Source organism: Pteronotus mesoamericanus, unplaced genomic scaffold (genome assembly GCF_021234165.1).
Source record: "Pteronotus mesoamericanus isolate MK-2021 breed Mesoamerican mustached bat unplaced genomic scaffold, CSHL_Meso_final contig_263, whole genome shotgun sequence".
Lineage (NCBI taxonomy): Eukaryota > Metazoa > Chordata > Mammalia > Chiroptera > Mormoopidae > Pteronotus > Pteronotus mesoamericanus.
The window spans coordinates 14005873-14026223 of NW_026555112.1; the positions used below are offsets into that span (position 1 = coordinate 14005873).

The 20351-nt window shown below is 56.6% G+C and overlaps 2 protein-coding genes across 6 annotated transcripts; one reads left to right on the forward strand and one right to left on the reverse strand.

Annotated features, from left to right (window-relative positions):
- Positions 1 to 1976: 1976 nt before the first annotated feature.
- On the forward strand, positions 1977 to 6228 carry GAPDH (glyceraldehyde-3-phosphate dehydrogenase). 2 transcript variants are annotated; one of them, XM_054574717.1, is made up of 12 exons: positions 1977 to 1995; positions 2261 to 2301; positions 4052 to 4151; positions 4238 to 4344; positions 4458 to 4548; positions 4677 to 4792; positions 4881 to 4962; positions 5180 to 5331; positions 5412 to 5490; positions 5590 to 5673; positions 5764 to 5861; positions 5967 to 6228. In XM_054574717.1, exons 2-12 carry the CDS (start codon positions 2279 to 2281, stop codon positions 6034 to 6036), a joined length of 1002 nt encoding a protein of 333 aa, XP_054430692.1. In that variant the 5' UTR covers positions 1977 to 1995; positions 2261 to 2278; the 3' UTR covers positions 6037 to 6228. The 2 variants fall into 2 exon arrangements, with proteins under 2 accessions (XP_054430692.1, XP_054430691.1); XM_054574716.1 differs by lacking the exon at positions 1977 to 1995 and adding an exon at positions 2057 to 2075.
- A 671-nt stretch (positions 6229 to 6899) lies between these two features.
- On the reverse strand, positions 6900 to 19974 carry IFFO1 (intermediate filament family orphan 1). 4 transcript variants are annotated; one of them, XM_054574721.1, is made up of 10 exons: positions 19187 to 19974; positions 15309 to 15369; positions 15071 to 15166; positions 14121 to 14261; positions 13807 to 13815; positions 13010 to 13191; positions 12777 to 12897; positions 12390 to 12485; positions 8641 to 8771; positions 6900 to 7930 (listed from the first exon to the last, which is right to left on the reverse strand). In XM_054574721.1, the coding sequence occupies exons 1-10, from the start codon at positions 19972 to 19974 to the stop codon at positions 7825 to 7827; spliced, it is 1731 nt and encodes a 576-aa protein (XP_054430696.1). In that variant the 3' UTR covers positions 6900 to 7824. The 4 variants fall into 4 exon arrangements, with proteins under 4 accessions (XP_054430696.1, XP_054430694.1, XP_054430693.1 ...); XM_054574719.1 differs by lacking the exon at positions 13807 to 13815 and having other exon boundaries at positions 12390 to 12482; positions 13010 to 13167; XM_054574718.1 differs by lacking the exon at positions 13807 to 13815 and having other exon boundaries at positions 13010 to 13167.
- Positions 19975 to 20351: the final 377 nt, after the last annotated feature.

Genomic DNA, 20351 nt, shown 5'->3' on the forward strand with positions numbered 1-20351 from the left:
CTCTTCACGTTCTGGGGGCTGCAGGAAGTCCAGCCCCTCAGGTGCAGGTGCTGCTAGTGTGCAGCCACCTGAAGCTAATCACCCCTTCCATCTCCTGCCCCCAAGTCTGCTGAGTCACCTGGAACAGGAGGCATGGGCCTGCCACCATGACAACATTGATGTCTTTGCTGTCATGACAACAGTAGACTGCATCAGTGGGTGCGAAGGTTTTTAGGGGGAGGGTTGTGTTTTGGGAGGGTTTGGGTTTGTTTTTACTGAGAGGACAGTAATGAAAATAAAAGCATGAGGCAAAGAGGACGCCAGTGCCTGGGACGTGTGCTTTGGGTAGTGCAGGAGCATGGAGGGGCTCCTGAAGCCCTGCTCTGGGAAAAGCTTAATGGACCACTGGCAGCTGCGTCTCTCCACTTCGCCAGCCCACTCTGCAGTGTGGGGGCCTCCCACCTCCTCTTAACATCGGTGCCCTCTGGCCCTGCTCCGCTGTTTGTGAAAAGTGTGGGCACCATCGAGGGAGGGCAATCCCAGAAAGGGGAGGGACTGGGGCTGGAGTCGGGGTGCAGGACGGCATGCTCTCTGCCTTTTAAGCAAAGGTTATCACCAGCTAAACTTAGCCACAGGCTTTTCAGCTAGAAAAGGGGGCTGGTGTCAGGTTATGCTGGGCCAGCAAAGAGGCCCCAGATCCCCGTGCCCCGCACCTGCTGATAGGCAATGTCTGTTTCACTCCACCCCCCTCTAAACCCTCCTTTCCAAGTGCTCAGTACCAGCCCGCCCTCCATCCTCAGCTCCCGAACCTGGCACAGCCTGGGCTCCCCTCCTCTGTGGGAAGGGGCTTGGGGGGGCCCCTATTCCCACCAGGTGCGCAAGACCTCCCAATCTTTTCCTTCTTCTGGACACCTCGCCCTGCCCCCAACATCTCCTGGGCACAACCAGTGAAGGCGAGTCCGGGCTCCCGGGCTGGCCAGCACGACCCCGGATGGGGAGGGACTTCCGCCCTCACGTCCCGCTCTCTGCTCTGGGCCGGAGGGGATGAAAGGGGCATTGTCTCCCAGCCTGGGTGGCACAGCCCTTAGGTTTCCCAGGAGCGACTTTGTGGGAGGCCCCCGGCAGTGATCCCATCCTCCTTTTGGGGCCTGGGCCAGGCCTGGGGGAAGAGCCGCTGGGGCACACAGAGCCCAGTCTGTCTGCCCCAGTTATCAGGTCTCCCGGCTGCCCGAGCTGCGGGACAGCGTGATTGACCTTCAGCGCGGATACCTCCGCCTTAACCTTTCTTTCCAGGCCCCACTGCTCAGTGCCCAGCACAGGCCCCGGCCCAAGGGGGCCCAGAGCCAGAGGAGAGGGAAGGGGGGCTGAGAAGAGCCCCGCACAGGGCGCACTGACCCTCCGCCCCCCCTTCCCGGGCCTTTTCCTTGGCTCTCCCCGTGTCATTACCAAAGAGCCTCGAGAAGTTCCTCAGCCTTCCCGCCTCTAAGCTCTGAAAGAAAGGGGAAGGGGTGGCAGCGAAAAGCCGCCTGCCGCTCCGGGCTCCAGCTTCAATTCCCCATCCCACCTGCTCTCAGTCTTCCCGTTTCTTCCGTGCCTGGAACATTAAAGCTCCTAGCTCTTGCATGTCCTCAGTTCTCACAAGGGCCCCCTCCCCCACCCCGTCCTCGAGCCCACCGTCTGCGGCATGCCTACAGGCACGTCCCCAGCACTTTCCCATATCACTCAGTCCCCTCCCCCTCTATCCTTAGCCCACACGCGCAGGGCGTGCACATTTGAAGAACCAAGAGAGTCCAAAAGAAAAAGGGGGGCCCGGCTACTCGAGGTTTTACGGGCGCACGTAGCTCAGGCCTCCGCGCCCTTGGGCTGGGACTGGGCTAGCAAGCAGGAGGCGGACCGCCTCTTCCCCGCCCCCGCCACGCCCGGTTTCTATAAATTGTGACTGCAGCCATTCCCCCAGCGCTCTCTGCTCCTCCTGTTCGACAGGCAGCCGGGTCTTCCGCGCAGTGCCAGGTAAAAGTAAACACAGGCAGGCGCCAGGAGGGCCTCCAACGTTAGAGGAGCTGCGGGCGCGCGCAGGCCAGGGGCGCACCCGCGGGGTGAGCTGCACTGGGTGGGCTCCGCAGTGGAACGGCGGAGGGGGACGTGCAGAGACGCAGGAAAGGGATGGTGGCCAGGGTGCGAGGGAGGCGGGTGAAGAGAAGCGCGGGGGAAGGTGGGGAGGGGGGAGGAGAGGACCGCACTCGAGCCCGGCGCCCTGATGCTCACCCTCCCTTCCCCGCAGCCTCAACCCTGAGACAAGATGGTGAAGATCGGAGTGAACGGGTGAGTTAGGGGTCTGCAGGTCCTGCCCTGACGGGGCTAGTGCGAGCGCTGGAGGGACGTGGGGGGAAGGGGGATGGTCGTACTCTTCCCCGAAGGAGAACTCAAGGTCAGAGGCAGAGGCTCTCAGAGGTCCTCCTGTCCCCCACCCCCAGCTGTTGCGCCTCCGCCCTTGTGGGGACAAGTCACCCGTAGCCTTTTCTTCCCGCCCCAGATAAGCAGGAGAGTCCACAATTCTGGCTTTGAATCCATCCCCCTGAGTTCCCTAGCAGGGGCTTCTTTCTTTCCTTTCGCGCCCCGCGCGGTCACGTGGTGAGGAGGAGCCCCCTCCCCAAGCCCTCTTTGCCCCCACCTGGCCGCACAGCGTAGGGGATGCCGGAGGCACAGAGGCGCGCACGTAGCCGGCGGGGCTCTTTTGCGGTAACCTAGCCGCCATGTTGCAACTGGGAAGGAAATGAATGAACGAACCGCCGTTAGGAAACCTCTTGGTCCTCCAGCCTTCCTCCCTCTTTAACTATGACTAATCCTCCTCCTGCTTCAGTGGGGTGGAGTCGCCTTTATCCGGTAAACCTGGTGAGGCAAGGCTTTCCGGGTGCTGCCCTCCAAAGAGGTGGACCTCAGGACTTGGACCACATTCACTCTAGACTAGACCATCCTTAACCTGCCATCCCGATTCCCCCTCGGAGGGGATGTTTTTCGTAGCTGATTGGTGAATCAAAAACGTGGCTTTATGGGGGTGCTTCTCTTATTTTTCCTGGAGTGGCGTGGTAGCCGTGGCTTAGTGCCATGCTAGGGGAGCTGAGTCATGGTAGTTAGAAATTTTCCACCATAAAATGGCTCCCGTAGCAGCAGCCCCTCCACACCAGCTCCTCTCGAAGCGCCTTCCATCCATGCCTAGAACTCACCCAAACCTCAACACCAAGTTGTAAAGGTCACTGGGAGGATTGGGTGTCCGGGGAGCCTTGGGATCCCTGCCCTTCTCCCAGTTCCGTCTTCCAGAAACCAGATCCTGACTCTCCCTTAGTCTGGGGTTAAATATAGCACCTGACCTTTCTGCAGCTGGGGGCCTGGCTTCTAGTCTCCCACCACGTCCCCATACACACACGTGTTGCTCCTACACCTGATTTCTGGAAGAGAACTAGGAAGAACAGGTAGTTTAGAACCCCGGGGATTAGGGGGTTGAAACAGCTCATTGCCTTCCCTTCTGTAGGAGGGACTTAGAGAAGGGAGTGGGGCTTTCCCCATCCAGCTAACTTCTGACCTTTACTCTTGCCCTTTGAACCTGGTGTTGCTGAGTATACAAGCCTTTGCTCCGTAGGGGGTGTGGCCTGAAGCTGGGAAAAATAGGAGCAAGCATTCCTGGGGCAGACAGCAGGGGGTAATGAATGCCATGCGCCAGGCATGTGCCTAGACTATGGATGGCAATAGCAGTGCCCTGCACTGTCACTTGAAAGATTTCAGAGGACAGAGGCGTCAGGCAAATCTTTGAGCCTAATCACCTCTCAGACAGGAGAGGAGGCTTCATTTTGTGGCCTTCATGCTGTAAAGTCAGGGTGGCCTAGCAGGATTGCTTGAAGGAAGATAAAGTAGGCCTTTTGGGACTTTCTGGTGATAGGGATGTGCTGTCTGCCCTCTGCAAGAGGGTGAGTGGGCCACAGGCTATTTACACACCCAGGAGACTTCTCCGCTCCTCCTCCGGGCCCCCCCCCCCCCCCCCCCCGCCTCATCCCTTCTTGCCTCTTCTGTCCCTCAGATTTGGCCGCATTGGGCGCCTCGTCACCAGGGCTGCTTTTTACTCTGGCAAAGTGGATGTTGTCGCCATCAATGACCCCTTCATTGACCTCAACTACATGGTGAGCGTGTGCTGCCTTTATGGCGGGCATGGGAAGCAGAGGCTGGCCGATATGCAGTCCTCTAATGCCCGCACGTGTCCCTACAGGTCTACATGTTCCAGTATGATTCTACTCATGGCAAGTTCAAAGGCACAGTCAAGGCTGAGAACGGGAAGCTTATCATCAATGGAAAGTCCATCTCCATCTTCCAGGAGTAAGTGTGGAAGCAGAGGAAGAAATTTGCTTTAGGGGAGGTGCTAGGATGGGGTGAACACCTTGAGTGCATGGTACTCATGTCCTTGAACCTTGTCCCATCTTCCCTTGCAGGCGAGATCCCGCCAACATCAAATGGGGTGATGCTGGTGCTGAGTATGTTGTGGAGTCCACAGGTGTCTTCACTACCATGGAGAAGGCTGGGGTGAGTGGCAAGCAGGCTGCAGGTGAAGGCAGTTGACCCTGGGAGTTGGTACAGCAAGAAGTCCGGGGACAGTGCCTTAGACTGGAAAAGACAGAGCCGGGGGTCTCTTAACTCCTCCTTTGCTACAGGCTCACTTGAAGGGTGGCGCCAAGAGGGTCATCATCTCTGCCCCTTCTGCGGATGCCCCCATGTTTGTGATGGGTGTGAACCACAACAAGTATGACAACTCCATGAAGATTGTCAGGTGAGCATGGCAGAAGGGAGTGGAGATGTGGTTGGATAGTACGGTCAGAGGGCATGTTTGCCCCTGACCTGCCTCTCCCTTTTTCCAGCAATGCCTCCTGCACTACCAACTGCTTGGCCCCCCTGGCCAAAGTCATCCATGACAACTTTGGCATTGTGGAGGGACTCATGGTAAGATGGGGAAAGTGACCAGAGCACGTTCCCTTCTCACCCCACCTTACTACACAGCCCTGGGCAGTGGTGGGTGCTGGCTATGGAAAATGGGGGCCCCTTAGGATTGGCTCGGATCACTGTGTCCCCCTGGATTTCTCCCAGAGGTGAGGAGGGAGGTGGAAGAGTAGGTGGCATGCACCCTGCAGGGCCTTCACTCTGTCCTCCGTGTCTCCAGACCACAGTCCATGCCATCACTGCCACCCAGAAGACCGTGGACGGCCCCTCCGGGAAGCTGTGGCGTGACGGCCGGGGGGCTGCCCAGAACATCATCCCTGCTTCTACTGGAGCAGCCAAGGCTGTGGGCAAGGTCATCCCTGAGCTCAATGGGTGAGGCTTCCTGCTGCATTTCCAGACACAGGGACCAGGGGAACCAGGAGCTGATACTGACCCCATTTCTCTGTCTACAGGAAGCTCACTGGCATGGCTTTCCGTGTCCCCACCCCCAATGTGTCAGTTGTGGATCTGACCTGCCGCCTAGAGAAAGCTGTAAGGGGTTGGAACAGCTTTGGTGGGCTGGGGGCTTGTCTCTGGTGGAATGGTGGCAATATTGGAACTTGAATAACCATGTTATTTTTACCTTGTTAGGCCAAATACGATGACATCAAGAAGGTAGTGAAGCAGGCATCAGAGGGCCCCCTCAAGGGCATCCTGGGCTACACTGAGGACCAGGTACTGACTTGATAGGACAGGGTGCTTGGTGTCCGCGCAGCCCTACTGAACAAGACTGGATTCCCACACTTGCCCTTCTCCTTTCCTCAGGTTGTCTCCTGCGACTTTAACAGTGACACCCACTCCTCCACCTTCGATGCTGGGGCTGGCATTGCCCTCAATGACCACTTTGTCAAGCTTATTTCCTGGTATGTGGCTGCAGTTGGGGGGCAATGTTTTAAAAAAACTGATTGTGGGTTTGGCGCCACCTGGTGGCAAGCCCAGAAACACAACTATTGACTCATCCCTTCCAGGTATGACAATGAATTTGGCTACAGCAACAGGGTGGTCGACCTTGTGGTCCACATGGCCTCCAAGGAGTAAGAGCCTCCTGAACCACCAGCCCCAGCGACAGGAAGAGAGACCCTCAGCTGCTGGGGAGTCCTTGCCCCAAATCGATCCCCCAACACACTGAGAATCTCCTGATCTTGTTTCCATCCTAGACCCCCTGAAGAGGGGAGGGGCTTAAGGAGCCCTGCCTTGTCATGCACCATCAATAAAGTTCACTGTACCCCACCTGGCTGGCTCTTTGCTCTATCTTATTTTGGGTCTAGGACAAAGGGAACGAAGCTGGGCTGGCATGAAGGTGACAGTTCTTGTTGAGATCTGCAAAGGGCCTTGCTCACCGCAGCCAGGCACGGCCTCAGTCGCAGACTTAGAGCTGGCATAGCCTAAAGTATCCCTTACACAGTGCACCCACACACCTGGTTGTAGGCCAGGTCCCTGACTAGGGGGGTGTACGTGAGGCAGCCAATGGATGTTTCCCACACTCCAAAAGACCAAAGCGCCTGTGCCCAGGCACTGCTGGCGTGAATAAGGTCTGTTCTCGCTTTGGCTGTTTCCCCTCAAGGTCTCCAGGGACTGTGTGTCCAGCGTGGGCCCTTCAGAGGACCAGGCTTTTTCTCACCACAGTCCAGCCCAATTAGTGGGCTGTACACAGACTTCGCACCTCACCCCGCACGGAAAGCACCACATAACCTGGAAAGCGGGGAAGAGTGGGGCGACGTGCCTGTGCTCAGTGGCACAGGCTTGGCGCCTACCGCCTGGGTTGAGACCCTGGTTCTGCCACTTGAGGCTTGCTCAGGGCCAGTTCTAATCCCGTGCCTTGCCTTGCACCTGCTTGTGAAATGGAGATGAAACTTGTGCACACGTCAGGATTGTGTAGCTACCACCAGAATGTGCTTCAAACAGTGACACAAAGTTCAATAAATACTCGCCAGTTTCATTCTTATCAAAGATTCCATTCACTTGTCGGCACAGCCGCCCCCAGGCAGTTAGGCTGAGGGCTCAGTCACATCTCCCCAGTTTCTCCAAGGTTTGCAAGTTCGGACATCTTACTCAGCCTGTTGGTCTCAGTGTGACAGACACGGAGGAGGCACATCTTCAGCAGATAACTTGAAGAAACGGAGACCCTGAGCACACTTGCGCACACACCCCCATGTGCACGCCCAAGTAGCTTCACTGCTTGGTGTCACTCAGCAGTGACCGGGAGACGAGCTTCCAGTCTCCATGATACTGCACCCAGTCAGAACCAGAAGCCACCTAGACCGAGGCACTGAGGCCCCTTCAATGTGTGGCATTTCCACGAGGGAGGGGGTCACAGCCACACCCTTACTGTCCACAGTTAGGTGACCAGAGCACTTGGACAGCAGAGGGAGAACTTAGCGCCCTGCCCAGTCCTGCTTCCCTCCACCTGCAACGCGGAAAGGCCCTCTCCTGCTGCAGGTGCTGCACAAGCCAGTTAGCACCAATACAGAACCACAGACGGGAGCTGGCTCTAGGCCGCAGGCGGGGAAGGAGGATGTGACAGTCACATCCCTCAGTGGAGAAGTTACGGGGCCACGGTCACACGGGCAGCACTTTAAAAGATGGGGAGTAGCAGGCACCCACGCATGGAGGCAGGAGAGCCCCAGCTGGGAAGGGCAGGCCATGCCTCACTCCAGACACCCCAGAACTCCGGAGAGGCCAAGGGAGGGTGCCCGAGGGAGGAGCAGCCCCGTCCCCAGGGACCGGGCTCCGTACAGCAAGACAGATGAAGCTCCCCTTCTGTGAACGCCCCCTCCGCCGGGGCGAGAGGCACGTTCCCACCGGGGTGGGACCAGAGGCAGGTCCCTATCTCATGGAGCTGTCAGATGAGACATCCCGATCGGAGTCCTCAGTCTCGCTCGGTGGCGGCGGCGGGTCGCTAAGCGGGACCGTAGTGAAAGCAGGAGACTTTCTAGAAAGAAACATGAGTTGTCACCTTGGGGCAGACAGGAGTCCTGACAAGGGGGGCATTCCTCCTCTCTGGCAGGCAGGTGAATGACTTCTCAGGCAAGCGCAGGTGGACCGGGGCCTGAGAGGGCGGTGCCAGGTGAGGGAGTGCAGAAGGGAGAAGGAAACCTCCCCGGCCCCCTCCTCACACTGATGGGGAGCCGATCCCACCTTTATCCTGAGGCCTTTGGGAAGCTCAGAGTTCAGAAATAGCTGAAGTCTCTGAAGAGATGCCACCCGAGCCCAAGTGCACTGATTGGATGGCCCCAGCTTTATGCCTGTTTGAAGTACTTTTGTGAATTTTTTCAAATTGCTTTTTTGTTGCCGTGTTACTTTCATGGTCAAAGGCACAAATGGTGACTCTGACTTTAGTTAAGGATCTGCCCCACACCCATTCTGTTCCTAGTCAGTTTTCAGCTGCCTCTAACCAGAGGAACCACCAGAGTTGGTGGCATTGGGAGGTTCCAGCTGCCCAGCCACAAATGCACATCCAACTGGGCCACACGTACCAGGTGACCTCCTGGTCACCACATCTGTGATGTGGGTAAGTCACTGCGGACCGTCTTCAGGGCTTGCCCGCCGAGGGGCCCTGGTCCTCCGCTTCCCCCGACACACCCCCCTGGAGGAAGCTGGGAGGAAGGCGGGCAGCACGCTACACTCCGGGGAGGCCCTTACCGGTCTCCGGACTGGGTGATGAGCCGGCGACAGGTCTCCATCTGCACATCCAGACCCCGCTTCATGCTGCACATCTCCATATATTCGTGCAGGTGCCGGTTCATGTCGTTCTTGGCTGTGGCCAGCTCCAGCTGCGGCAAGAACAGGGCAGGGCCCTCGAGTCAGCAGTGACCCGGCTCCCAACCCCCGGGGGGCAAACACGCCAAGAGCCCCGCTGGGCAGGGGGCCCAGGCAGCATGGCTGACAGCTCAGATTTAAAAATAAATCAGAACAAGGCAGAAAGCACGCAATATACTATCACTCCTCCTCCCAACTTTCCTGGCAACCTTTGCCTACAGAGGTATGCAAATGTATCTGCCTCAGGCCTGCATTCTTCCAACAGATTGGCGAGAGCATCCAGGAAAGGAAGGCTGGCATGGGCGGGGGGAGAGGGTCACGTTCCTGAGAGCAGGGGCCCTGTCTGCGCACAGGGCACCCGGGCTTCCCGCGTGGCTCGGCTCACCCCTCGCACCCCCGGCAGCACTGCACCCAGTCTGTGTCCCTCCGCAAATGGGGAGCCCCTGGAAGGGCACGCCATAGGCCTTGTTCATCTGCGCGTGTGCACGCCAGGCAGCTGGACAGGCGCTGAACTGTTAACTTTGTGAAGTACCTACAAGACTCGGGGCATAAAGGAGGACACCTGTCTGCACTGCTGGGGACAGCGCAAATCTCCTACCGTCCATTTTCTGCTCGTTACTTAACTTTCTCACTTGGAAGCCATTTCAGAGACAAACAGAAAGACCTCTTGCTGTACTGAATGTTCTACTGGTTATAAGATGTATCCCAATTTAAGAACTGTTACATGTGAAAAAATGCAGGGCTCAGAGTCCAGGCAATACGGTCTCCCTCCCAGAGCCTGCTTCTGCGGGAAAGGCTTTGAGGCAGAGCTGAGGTGGTGCAGAGGCGGTAAAAGATCTGGGCCAGAGACAATCTGCTGCCTCTCTTTGTTTTTGGTATAAAGGACAGGGGCCAGAAGCGGAGGCAGAATGAAACCTTCCGCCTTCTGCGCTTGGAGGTGATGTGCTTGACTGCCTGCGAGCAAAGAGAAAGGGCAGAAAACTAGCCATGAATAATCTGAACTAGGCAGGGGAAACCACCCATAACTAATCTGAACTGGACAGACAGAAAATGGGAACTTGGAGAAAGAAATGGGTCACAGGGCCAGATGAGAGAGATGGTCAGGACAGTGACAGGCGGGAGGGAGGGCGGCCTGGTGAGTGTGGGCTGGAGCAGCAGCCTTGGTTCCAGAGCCGGGGTTCCAGCTGGGGTCCCACGGCAGCGAGCCAGAAAAGCAGGACACGCTGACGTGTCTAAGAAGGGAACGTGACGCCACCTGTGGCCCAATTTCTCTGCCTCGGGAGAGTCAGGGTGGAGCCCATCACTCAGCAGGACAAGGAAGAATATATTCTAGCACAAGATACAGGGGTAGGCAAAAGGAGGTTAACAGTTGTTTCTATGGAAGATAATACAGTAATTAGTAAGTTGTAATACAAGAATAAACTCTGTTCCATGCTCTCACTACTATAAACCTACTTTCATCCAACCCTGTATTTTCTATCACCAATATATATTCTATCACAAAAGAAGGCTAGGACTCCCACCAGTTGTCTCTACATGTTTGTATGTCCCCCCTCCAAATTCACCCAATTCGAGCAGAGGTGAGCACACATTAGGAGACAGCCACAACGGCCTACATTGAAACTCCAGGCTCACGGGGTAAGCGGGCGGGTAGTGTAAGGCTGGGAGTATAAGGAGAGTATAAGGAAAGGAGGTGGGGAGCAAGGATTCTTTCCCGCCCTCCACCCCGGGCTTTGGCTTGGCTACCCAATGATGGGACATAGTCCTTGCCTCCATCTGAGTGACCCTGAGAGAGCAAAGGTCACAAAGAGAAAAGGATCTTGGGTGGCCCAGATGGATCCCCAGGAGCAACAGAGAACCAAAGCCACCATGCCGGCTCTCCTAACATTCTCTAACATCATCCTACTGGGGGAGAAGAGCAGTCGGATGACTTAAAAACATCTTTAAAAGCATGTTTCCACTTAGGATTTTCTTTTCTTTCTTTTCACGTCATGTTTTATTTATGTTTTTATAGTAGCATATGTTTTAAAATTTTTACTGATTTTTAGAGAGAAAGGCAGAAACACCAATTTGTTGTTCTACTTATTTATGCATTTGTTGGTGGTTTTTCAAAAAAAATATACAATCTTTATTATACTTTTTTCATGACCACTTAGTGCCCCTATCCCTCCATCCCCTGGTTGTTTCTTTTATGTGCCCTGACGGGGGATCAAACCCACATCCTTGGCCCATCAGGATGCCACTCTAACCAACTGAGCTGTCCGGCCAGGGCTCACATCCTGCTTTAAACTAAGCCCCTCTTGCCCCGGGGAAGAACCCGGCAGAGATGCAGCCCCGGACACCTACTCCAAGGCCCCTGCTTGGTTGAAGGTACAATGAAAACATCAACCCTAAGTCCACCATTCCAAAGAGGGAGGTAAGAGTCAGGTAAGGAGGGAGGGAGAGAAGGAGGGAGAAGGCAGTGAGATAGGTTTAAGTGGGAATGTGAAGATCAGTTCTAGTTCTCCCTTCCCGTCTCCTCCGCTAGCAGCATAAATCTGACGGCCTGTAAGACTTAGTATTTGTCTGCCTGTGCAAAAAACAAAAGCAGGTTTTGTTTAGAGGAGCACAAGCGTTTGACATGGGGGAGCAGTGAGAGCGTCAATACGCCAGGTGGACTTCAAGAGGAGTTGAGAATTACAGAAGCCTGCCTCTCATCCCCAAACCAGAGTGCTCAGGAAAGGGCTCCCACACAGGGTAGGAGGGCTCACAGGGACCACCTCCCACCCCCCTATCTCCCCGCCCCCACAATTCCCTCCATCCCGGGGGCCGCAAATCCTTCCTGAAGCCCCTCACTGACTGCAGTTTAAGTTAAAGCACCAGCACTACTTGCCATCTCTAGAAGGTTCCTCAAGGCTAGGGAATAATAATAGAAATTCTGCCCTGACTGGCGTGGCTCAGTGGGTTGGGCATTGTCCTGCAAACTGAAAGGTCTCTGGTTCGATTCCAGTCAGGGCACATGCCTGGGTTTCGGGCCAGATCCCCAGTTGGGGAAGTCCAAGAGGCAACCGATAGATATTTCACTCATACATCAATGTTCAAAGACTGAACTGAAGAAGCAGTAAAGTTCAAGTCCACCTCTGAGTGGACTTGCTATAGCACTGACAATAATTAATAACAACTTCTTCTTCTCCTCCTCCTCCTCCTCCTCCTCCTCCTCCTCCTCCTCCTCCTCCTCCTCCTCCTCCTCCTCCTCCCAAACGGTATGCTTATGCTTACTGTGGGAAAGAAACTACCCTAAGTTCCATGGGTGTGTTAATTCATTTCCTCTTCAAACAACTCTGTGAGGGACGTGTTAAAATTCCCATTTTACAATAAAGAAAGCGGCTCCGAGAGAAGCAGCAGCCTGTTGAAAGTTATAGCAGTCAAGTGACGGAGCTGAGAAAGAGACCTACATCCGTCTGCCTCCCTCCAGAGCCTGAGGTCTTAAGAACCCAGCAGAGGCACGACAGCTGGGCACTCACTCCTCCCCCTGAAAGGAAGCGGGGGCCCTGGCATCCAGGGTCCGCCTGCAGGACGGGAGCACTCCACCTGCAGCCCTGCTCCCCGCCCGCCGGGCACCTGTGCTCCTCAGCCTCCGCTCACATCCTTACCTCTATCTGGTCGATGGTTTCCTGATATTCTTTCTCCCGGGTTTTGAACAGGGACTCGGTATCTTTAATCACCTTCTCCAAACTGTCTTCCTGCTGCTGGAGTACAAAGAGAAGCAAGGGTTGGGGGCGGCGGGGGCAAGGGGAGGGATGGGACAGGGACTTTCCACAGGGCCAAGGAGGGGGGGAGAGAACTGACAGAAAGTTGTGTTAAAGGAAACCAAAGAAAGAAAAGAAAAGGGACAACGAAGAAGGGGAGAAGCAGGGAAAGGATGATGGCCACGGAGGGAAAGCAGAGCGAGGAGGGGAGGGGGCAGCGAGGAGGGGGAGCGGATGGGCAGTGGGCTGGAGAGGCAGGACTGGGGCCCCGAGGCCGGGAGGGGCGGTTACCTCGCCCTGGGCCTCTGCCGCTGCCATGGCATAGCCTGAGAAATCCTCCCAAAGCAGCAGGGTCTCCTCAGTCTCCTCCCAAGTCAGGCTGTCACAGTCGTCCTCAAAATCATACTCCCTCCTAGAGACAGGAGCCTGGGTGTCAAGGAGGGTGGGGCCTGCCTCCTGGCGGAGGGGACTGGCGGGGGCTCCGGCCTCTGGGGGGCTGCTGAGGGTGGGCCTGCGGGACTCACAGCTGGTTGAGCATACGCTGCATCTCCTCGTTGATGCTGAGGGCTGTGCTCTCCTCCTCATCCCCATCGGGCTGGCGGGGCCCGTCACTCTCCGACAGGGAGGTGTCCTCCTCGACGGCAGCCTTGCGCTCCCGCTTCCGCCCCCCCATGGATGGGACCTTAATGGGAGACAAGTGCAGAGACTACAGAGACGAGGCCGGGTGCATGAGGAGAAAGGGCGGCGGGCAGTGGGCCGGGAGGGAGGAGAAGCAGGAACCAGCAGAAGGGAGAGGGGCGGACAGAGAGAGAAGACACAGTTACGATGAAGGGAACAGAACACCGGAGTTACCACGGGACAGGCAGACAGACATAGATGGAGACAGGGCCGCAGACCAAGAGGGAAGAATAAGAAGAAACACAGAAAACAGAGCAGTGAGGTAGGGGGAGGAATGGCCTTTTGTGACCACATTAAGGTGTGCACGAAGGCTAACGAAGATTTTTTTTTTTTTCCAAAAAAGGTCGTTCTAATGAAATGACTGAACAAAAAAGGAAGTTTCAGGCTGCAAGGAGGGCACAGTGTTCACAAAGGAGAACTTGAGTCACATACCCAGATCTGGGAAGCCAGAAGGAGAAGGGACAGGAAGAAGTGAAGCCGAGAGGAAAAGAGAGAGGAAAAAGGGGGAAACAGCAAGGAAACCAGAAAGGGGGAAAGAGATCCGTGCTGAAAAGCCCAGCAGGTCAGAACCGACGGCCGAGGCCTGGGGAGTTTAGAAACAGGCACTGGGACATTAATAAGCTTGCGTGAGAGCAAAACTAACCAGTTTCTTCTGTGGAGAAAGCCAGAGAAGATGAGAGGAAGAGAAAGGAGAGGAAGCAGACAGAGGAGAGAGGGAGGGGAGAGATGGGTTAGAGACAGCTTCCACAACTTCTCTTCAGAGGCTGCTCCGGGCCCCCCAGCTAGTCCCACTGAGGGCCCCTTGGTGCCAAGATGAGTCCCCCGAGAAGGAGGATGGGCTCCGGCTCCAGGCCAGTGAGGACGGAAGGTTCATCGCCTGCCCCAACCCTCCCGAGGCTCTCGGGCACGGGGAGCTGTGGGCTGGGGGCCGGGCCAACGCCTGCCCTCCGCCCTCACCTGGAACATCTGGATCATGTCCTCACAGTTGCGCTGCTGAGCCACATCGCAGAGTTTGGCGGTGATGTCGATGCGGCGGCAGATGTCCATGTCTACCTTCATGGCCTTCTCCTGGATCTTCGTGTCCAGCTCCGTCAGGTTCTGTCCAGGGAACATGGGGACCACTGAAGAGGCACCCCGCACTCCACACAAGGGCCAACAGGCCCCAGCAAGATCCTCCTCATCCTTCTGGTCACCATCACCTCCCCCACGAAGCTGTTGCCAACTCCTCCAAGCAGCAGGTGTCCCTTCTGGGTGCCCCCCCACAGCATCACTCACACACTGAGCTGCTCACGCAACTGGCTCCCTGGCCAGAGGGGGAGCCCCTGGAGGGCGTGGCCCAGTGCCCCTGACATTCGGGGTACCTCTTGGAACTCATGTTCCTACAGAGACAGAGAGACTACTGGGAGCTACAGGAGTGGGGAATGTAGTATAATAAGGACAACAACAGCTAACACTTATTTAGCCCTAAGTATGTGCTGGCACCGTCCTCAGTATGTTATAATCTTCATAATCATTCTGCAAGGTACACGCCTTCACTATTTCATTCCGCGGGAGCACACAGAGGCAGGGTGGTTAAGGAATTCGCCCAAGGCCACACTGCTGGTGCAGGGCAGAGCTGGGATGTGTGTTCTCCACTAACTGCTCAAGGAGCTCTAGTGATGATGGAGGTATGCTGCTACTTGGACACAAGGGACTTGTGTTCCTTTTTTTCCTCCTGAACTAGGGGGTGGCAAAGGGAAAAAAAAAAAGGAAGCAGAGCAAAGTAGGGGGAGGGGTGGTAGACAGGAAATCAACAGGCCACACCTAGCAAGGCCTGCCCTGCCTGGTTTTGGGCAGCCTGGTTGCAGGCAGGGTGCGGTGATAAGCCCACAAGGGAAGGGCATGAGGGGTGCGCTGGTTGCACTCACGTTGCTCATAAGCCCTTTGAAGACCACTAGCTCAGCTTTCAACTGCTCCACCTTCATTGCCAACTCCTCTTGGCAGGCATCAGCCTCCTGGGCTTCCTGCAGCCAAGCAGAAAACCCTGATATTAGCGGCCCTGCCAGTGCAGGAGGAAGAGAAGATGAGGAGGGACAAGGAGCCAGCTCCAGGGCTGAGGGGCGACAGGGAGGACGGAGGGAAGCCCAGGCAGTGGGGCGCCCTCACCTCCTGGAGCTCATTCACTCGCTCTTGCAGTTGTACCCGCACCGTGTACTCCTCTTCCCACCTGGCAGACATGGGAAGAAGGGAAAGAGCATAGGTGCGGAGTCCTTCGCTACCCCTAAAGCTCCCTGTTCCCCACCTGTCTGGCGCAGGCCTCAGCCCCAGGGTCTGGCTCCCTGCACAGGGAGGAGCTGTGGACAGGAATGTCTGGCAGGCTGGCCAGCTGCAGCTGTCGAGTGGCTCCACGCTTCCCGTCCAGTGCTGAGCTCACCAGCTGCCTTCCCAGAACCTCCAGGCCACGACCAGCGATTATATTTAAGAGGGCTGCAGCTGCTCTGGTCCTTTACAGTGCCCGTCCAGTTCAGGCCCCGGCCCAAGCAGCTGTCTGACTGGCCTCATCCCCCACGTCCTGCCCACACCACACCACCTGGCCCAGTCTCCCACCTTCAGCGGCACAGATCCGGTCTCCCGCCTCTTGCCTGCACCAGAACAGAGCTCCTCTAGCCTGCTGCCCTGCCTCGTGTGGTATCATTTAACCCTGGAAAAGCAGCTGCAGGACACATACCGCGTCAACAGAGTTGCTTAAGAGCCAGGAGGAGCCACTCAAAGTCCATCCCCACAAGCTCCAGACACTGCCCACCCACAGCCCCCGCTAAGTGAGCCAGAGAGAGGTGACCGTGGAAAACAGGAGCCTGAGGCTACTAAGCACCCAAACCCAGAGGGAAAGGAAAACCAGAGTATGAAAAGTATCTCGCGAATCAGTGGGTGAGGACCAGAGGTGACATCTCCTGGGATGCAGAATTTGGAGACCAAGACCACAAGTAGGCTAACGCACACCCTGGGCCACAGGCAGGGTCTCTGTCCCGGGACCAGGCTTCCCACCCTGGGTCAGCCCCGGCCAGCCAGTGCATGGTCTGCTACGCCACAGAGATGGAAGGCGCTGGAGGCGGGCAACACTGCCCCCTACAAGGTTGGCTGGGACAGCGGAACTTCTCCGATCCCACCCATATAGCTCATCGCTTTTCGCTACATTCTGGAAAGGCTTCTTCCAGTCTGAGAAAGGAGGGGGACTGCACCAAGAGAGAAACCTGAGTGTAAGAAAGGAGGCTAGGAAGTAGCAAAAAGGGCAGCATGAAAATGAAACCCAGGGAACAGATTCTGTAGATGCAGGTATCAACCCTTCCTTTCCTTCCCCTCCACCTTTTTTGCCATCTTGCCCTCCACACTTTTCCCTGGCTCTCCCTCCAGTCTCCTCTCCCCTCTCTCCTCGCTCTCCTGTCCCTCACTCACATCTGCACTGCAGTATTCCTAAGAATAACTCCTCCACCTCACCGAGGCTGCCCCTCCCAGCTGGGCAGGGAGGAGGCCGCCAGCCCGGCCGCCAGCCGGAGGGCTCATCACACCGCCCAGTGCCAAGGCTTCCTGGCTTCCTGCCCACCCTTCCCTGCTGCCCCATGTCCCTCTCCTTTTTTCTGGCCTTCTCATTCAGACAATCAGTGGCATCAAGTTATATATTTTCTTATGCAAGATCCTTATCTTTCCAGGCCTTGTTTTCTTCATCTACAACACGAAGGCATGAGATGTGGTGCCTCCGTGTCCCTGGAGCCCATGGCTCCCTAGAGGAAGCGGGCAAGACTGACAAGGGGACAACTACCCAGGACACGATGTATCAGGAAGCATAGGAAGCACTGTTTGACAGTAAACTCAACAATTCAGGTAGAAACTTAAGTAAGGAGGTTGTGTAAGGATTAAGATTAGTAAAATCTTACAGGGTAAAAAAAAAACTTGAAAAGAAATCACCTGGAAGCTTACTAGAATGCTAGTTGTACCCCAGTCAGATTTTTCCATAAATAGGTTCATTTTGACCTCCATTCAAATCTGGTCTCATTTAGGAAGTTCCCTTCACATGTAGGATTTTAGCAATCTCTGTGTATTCTGCATTTACCAACCACCTCTCTTCCAAAGAAACTACATCCTCAGAAACCAAGCAAACTGAGGAAGCAGAGGCCATTCCTATGTGGGAAAAACCGAGGCCAGGAAAGAGAACCACCCAAGGTCACACAAGGAAGGGGAACTGAAAATAGAACCCAGGAGGCCTCAGCTCCTTCCCAGTTTAGTGCTCAAGCTGTGTCCAGGCCTTCTAGGCTCCAGACAGGAGCTACAGTGTTGCTATAAAGAGAACAGAAGGAGGGCAGGGGATCTGGGGTGGAAGAATGAGTATCTGCCAGTGTCACGTACCATACAACTCTAGCTGCCCGGCCCTCCGCACAGCAGTGTGCTGCAGAGGGATGAGCTCATCAGTCCCCAAGGAATAACTCTTTGCTGCCCAGGGCAGCTGGACCAAGGACAAACACCCAGTTTGTTTTTTTAAATGGCCCTAAGAACACAGTTGTCCCTGTGGTTATGGATGTAGTCCAGAACTGTCCATGTTCCACTGCTCGCTGTGTTAATTAGCTCCGGCTTGGGCTGGGGCTGGGTGGCATCTGAACGAAGACCTCAGGATAACCAGGATGCCCAAAGACACTCCTAACATGGACTGCAACGAAGGAAGCCAGCATGAGGACAGAACTTAACCTCAGGACGCCTGCTGATGTGTGATCCCCTGGACTCTGGCAGGTTTCAGATACCCGAAGGTCATCCCAGACCTGGCAGTAACTTCCCAGAACGTCCAGCCCATTCCCAGCACATAAATCTCGGCAACACGGAGCTGCAAGGGTAATTCCCAGGCTTGCCCACCAGGGGTCAGAGTAGCCAATTAAGAGGTTAAACCTGAAAGCTGGCGAACCAAAGCCTCCCTCTCTGCCTTGCCGTCTTCCTCTTTGACCGTGGCATCCGGCACAGAGTCTACAGAGTGCTGGCGGTGCTCCTGCTCCTGCCCCTGCCTTAAGAGCCTGCTGAGCAACCGTATAAGGAATCCACTTGGTATGCAGCCAGCACTCCAGCACTGCACCCTTTCACCTGGCCTTCTGGGCTGCCCTGCCAGCTTCCCCGCAAAAACCCGAATCCCCATCCTCAGAATGCACTGAGCCTGTCCCCCAGCTGCCTCATACTCATAGGGTGTGTCCACATTCCCAACTTCCTCCCCCTGGGCTCTGCTGCTGGCTCCGTTCACAATGCCTCCGCCCTTGGCTCTTTGCATCTTCCCGGATTCCCCATCTTCCCCTGGTCCTCCAATAACTACCAGGCCCTCCAGTGACTACCTACAATAATTCCCCATTCCCTAGGGAATTCCCTGTATTCTTTCTTTTCCCACGTTTTTGACCTACCCCAAGCAACACCCTGTGGTGCCCAGCGTGTCTCATTTGAAACTAGAGTGGGTACCCAGCTTCCACCCACATTGCTTTGGGAAGCGCTACACAGCGGCAGGATCAGTCCTCCTTCCCAACTCCCTTCTAATTTCACTTAAGACACCCCAGTTAAAGGTGTATCTTTTGCCTCCTAGTTCTGATCAGCATGTGGAGGTTACATCACAAAACTGCTCGAGGGCTGAGGCGGGTAGAGATAAGCAGATCCCCAGAAGTGACCTCTCAGACCCTTGTCCCTTTCACACCTCACAAAACCCAGTTACACCGTCATCCAAACACTGCCGCTCCCATGAGACAGGACATGCCAAAAGAAAACTATGAATTGCCCACAGTATTCCCCTGCCAGTCTCCTTCCTGTCACAAGGCTGACTTCTGCATTTTCTGTACATTCAGTCTTGCAGGCTCCAATTCCCTTTATTCACTTCCAAGCGTCTCCTTACACAGGAAGAACTTTAGTCTTACTTTATTCCTCCCTGGTTCTTGGGCCCCAGCTGCCCTCCTCTCCACACCTCATCATGGCTCTGAGTGTGGCGGGACACTGAGTCACGTCCCCACCTGCCCGGTCCCTATCCCTACCTCCGCTTGTATTCGTCCCGTTCGCGCTTCACCTTGGCCAGCACGTTGTAGAGCGCGCGGATCTCGGGGGTGATGGTGTCGATCTGGACGCCTACCCCGTCAGGGTGCACCCACGACAGGCCAGGCCCCTGCACCAGCATGGGCTCCAGTCCCGGCCCCAGCCGGCGAGCGTGAGAGAAGGACCAGATGGTCCCGGGCATGAAGCGGGCCGATGAGGAGAAGGCGGCGGCGGCGGCGGCGGAGGCGGAGGCGGAGGCGGAGGTGGAGGGCGACGAGTGGCAAGCGGAGGGCGCGAGCGGGCCGGCTGGCGAGCGCGCGGGCGAGCCCAGCACGCGCGCCGACGGGGTGCAGACGGCGGCCGGCCGGGCGCCCAGGGGCAGCCCCAGGGGCCGGATGGGGCTGACGAAGCCGGTCTGCACTGCCTGGTCGCGGCGAGCCAGGCCCCGCCGGCCCTGCTTACCCTCCTCCAGCGCCTGCTGCAGCTGCTTCTCCAGCAGCCGGTTGCGGCGCTCCAGCTCGTGCACCTTGGCCAGGAAGCAGCGGAAGCGGAGGTTCAGTGTCTTGAGCACATTGATGTTGGAGCCCAGGTCGTTGCGGAGAGCCATGGCGGCGGGGGGCGCCGGGGCCGGCCCAGGCGGCGAGTAAGCGGGGCCGGGAGGAGCAAGCGGTGATGGGGACACGTCCCCTGCCCCGGTGAAGTCGCCTCCCAGAGGGTCCCCCAGCGGCCCGGCTAGGCCCTGCTGCTCCTGCTGTAGGAGGAAGAGGTTGGGGCCGAATAACGGATTCATGGCTGCGCCTTCTGCTGGGAGATGGAGACCGGTGCAGGAGCCGGGATGCAGGGCGAAGGAGAAGAGCCAATGAAGCGCCCGGGGGACGCGGTACAACCAATCAAACAGCTCAGCAAAACGGGCAGAGGTCAGGGGGGCGGGGGAGGGCAGAGAGGAAGCCAATGAATGGCTCAGTGTGAGGCTGCCAACTGGACTTTTCCGGGCCTGAGGCAGAACCCTGAGCTGAGGGGAGCCCTAGCCAGCTCTTCTGAGACCAGCCCCGCCTGCGCCCAGAACCCAGCCAGGGAGGCAGATCGCGCGGGCCCTCCAGCACACCACAGGCTGCGGTGGCAGGAAGCCCCCCTTCCCGACACACCTACTGCCTCCTCTCCCCAAAC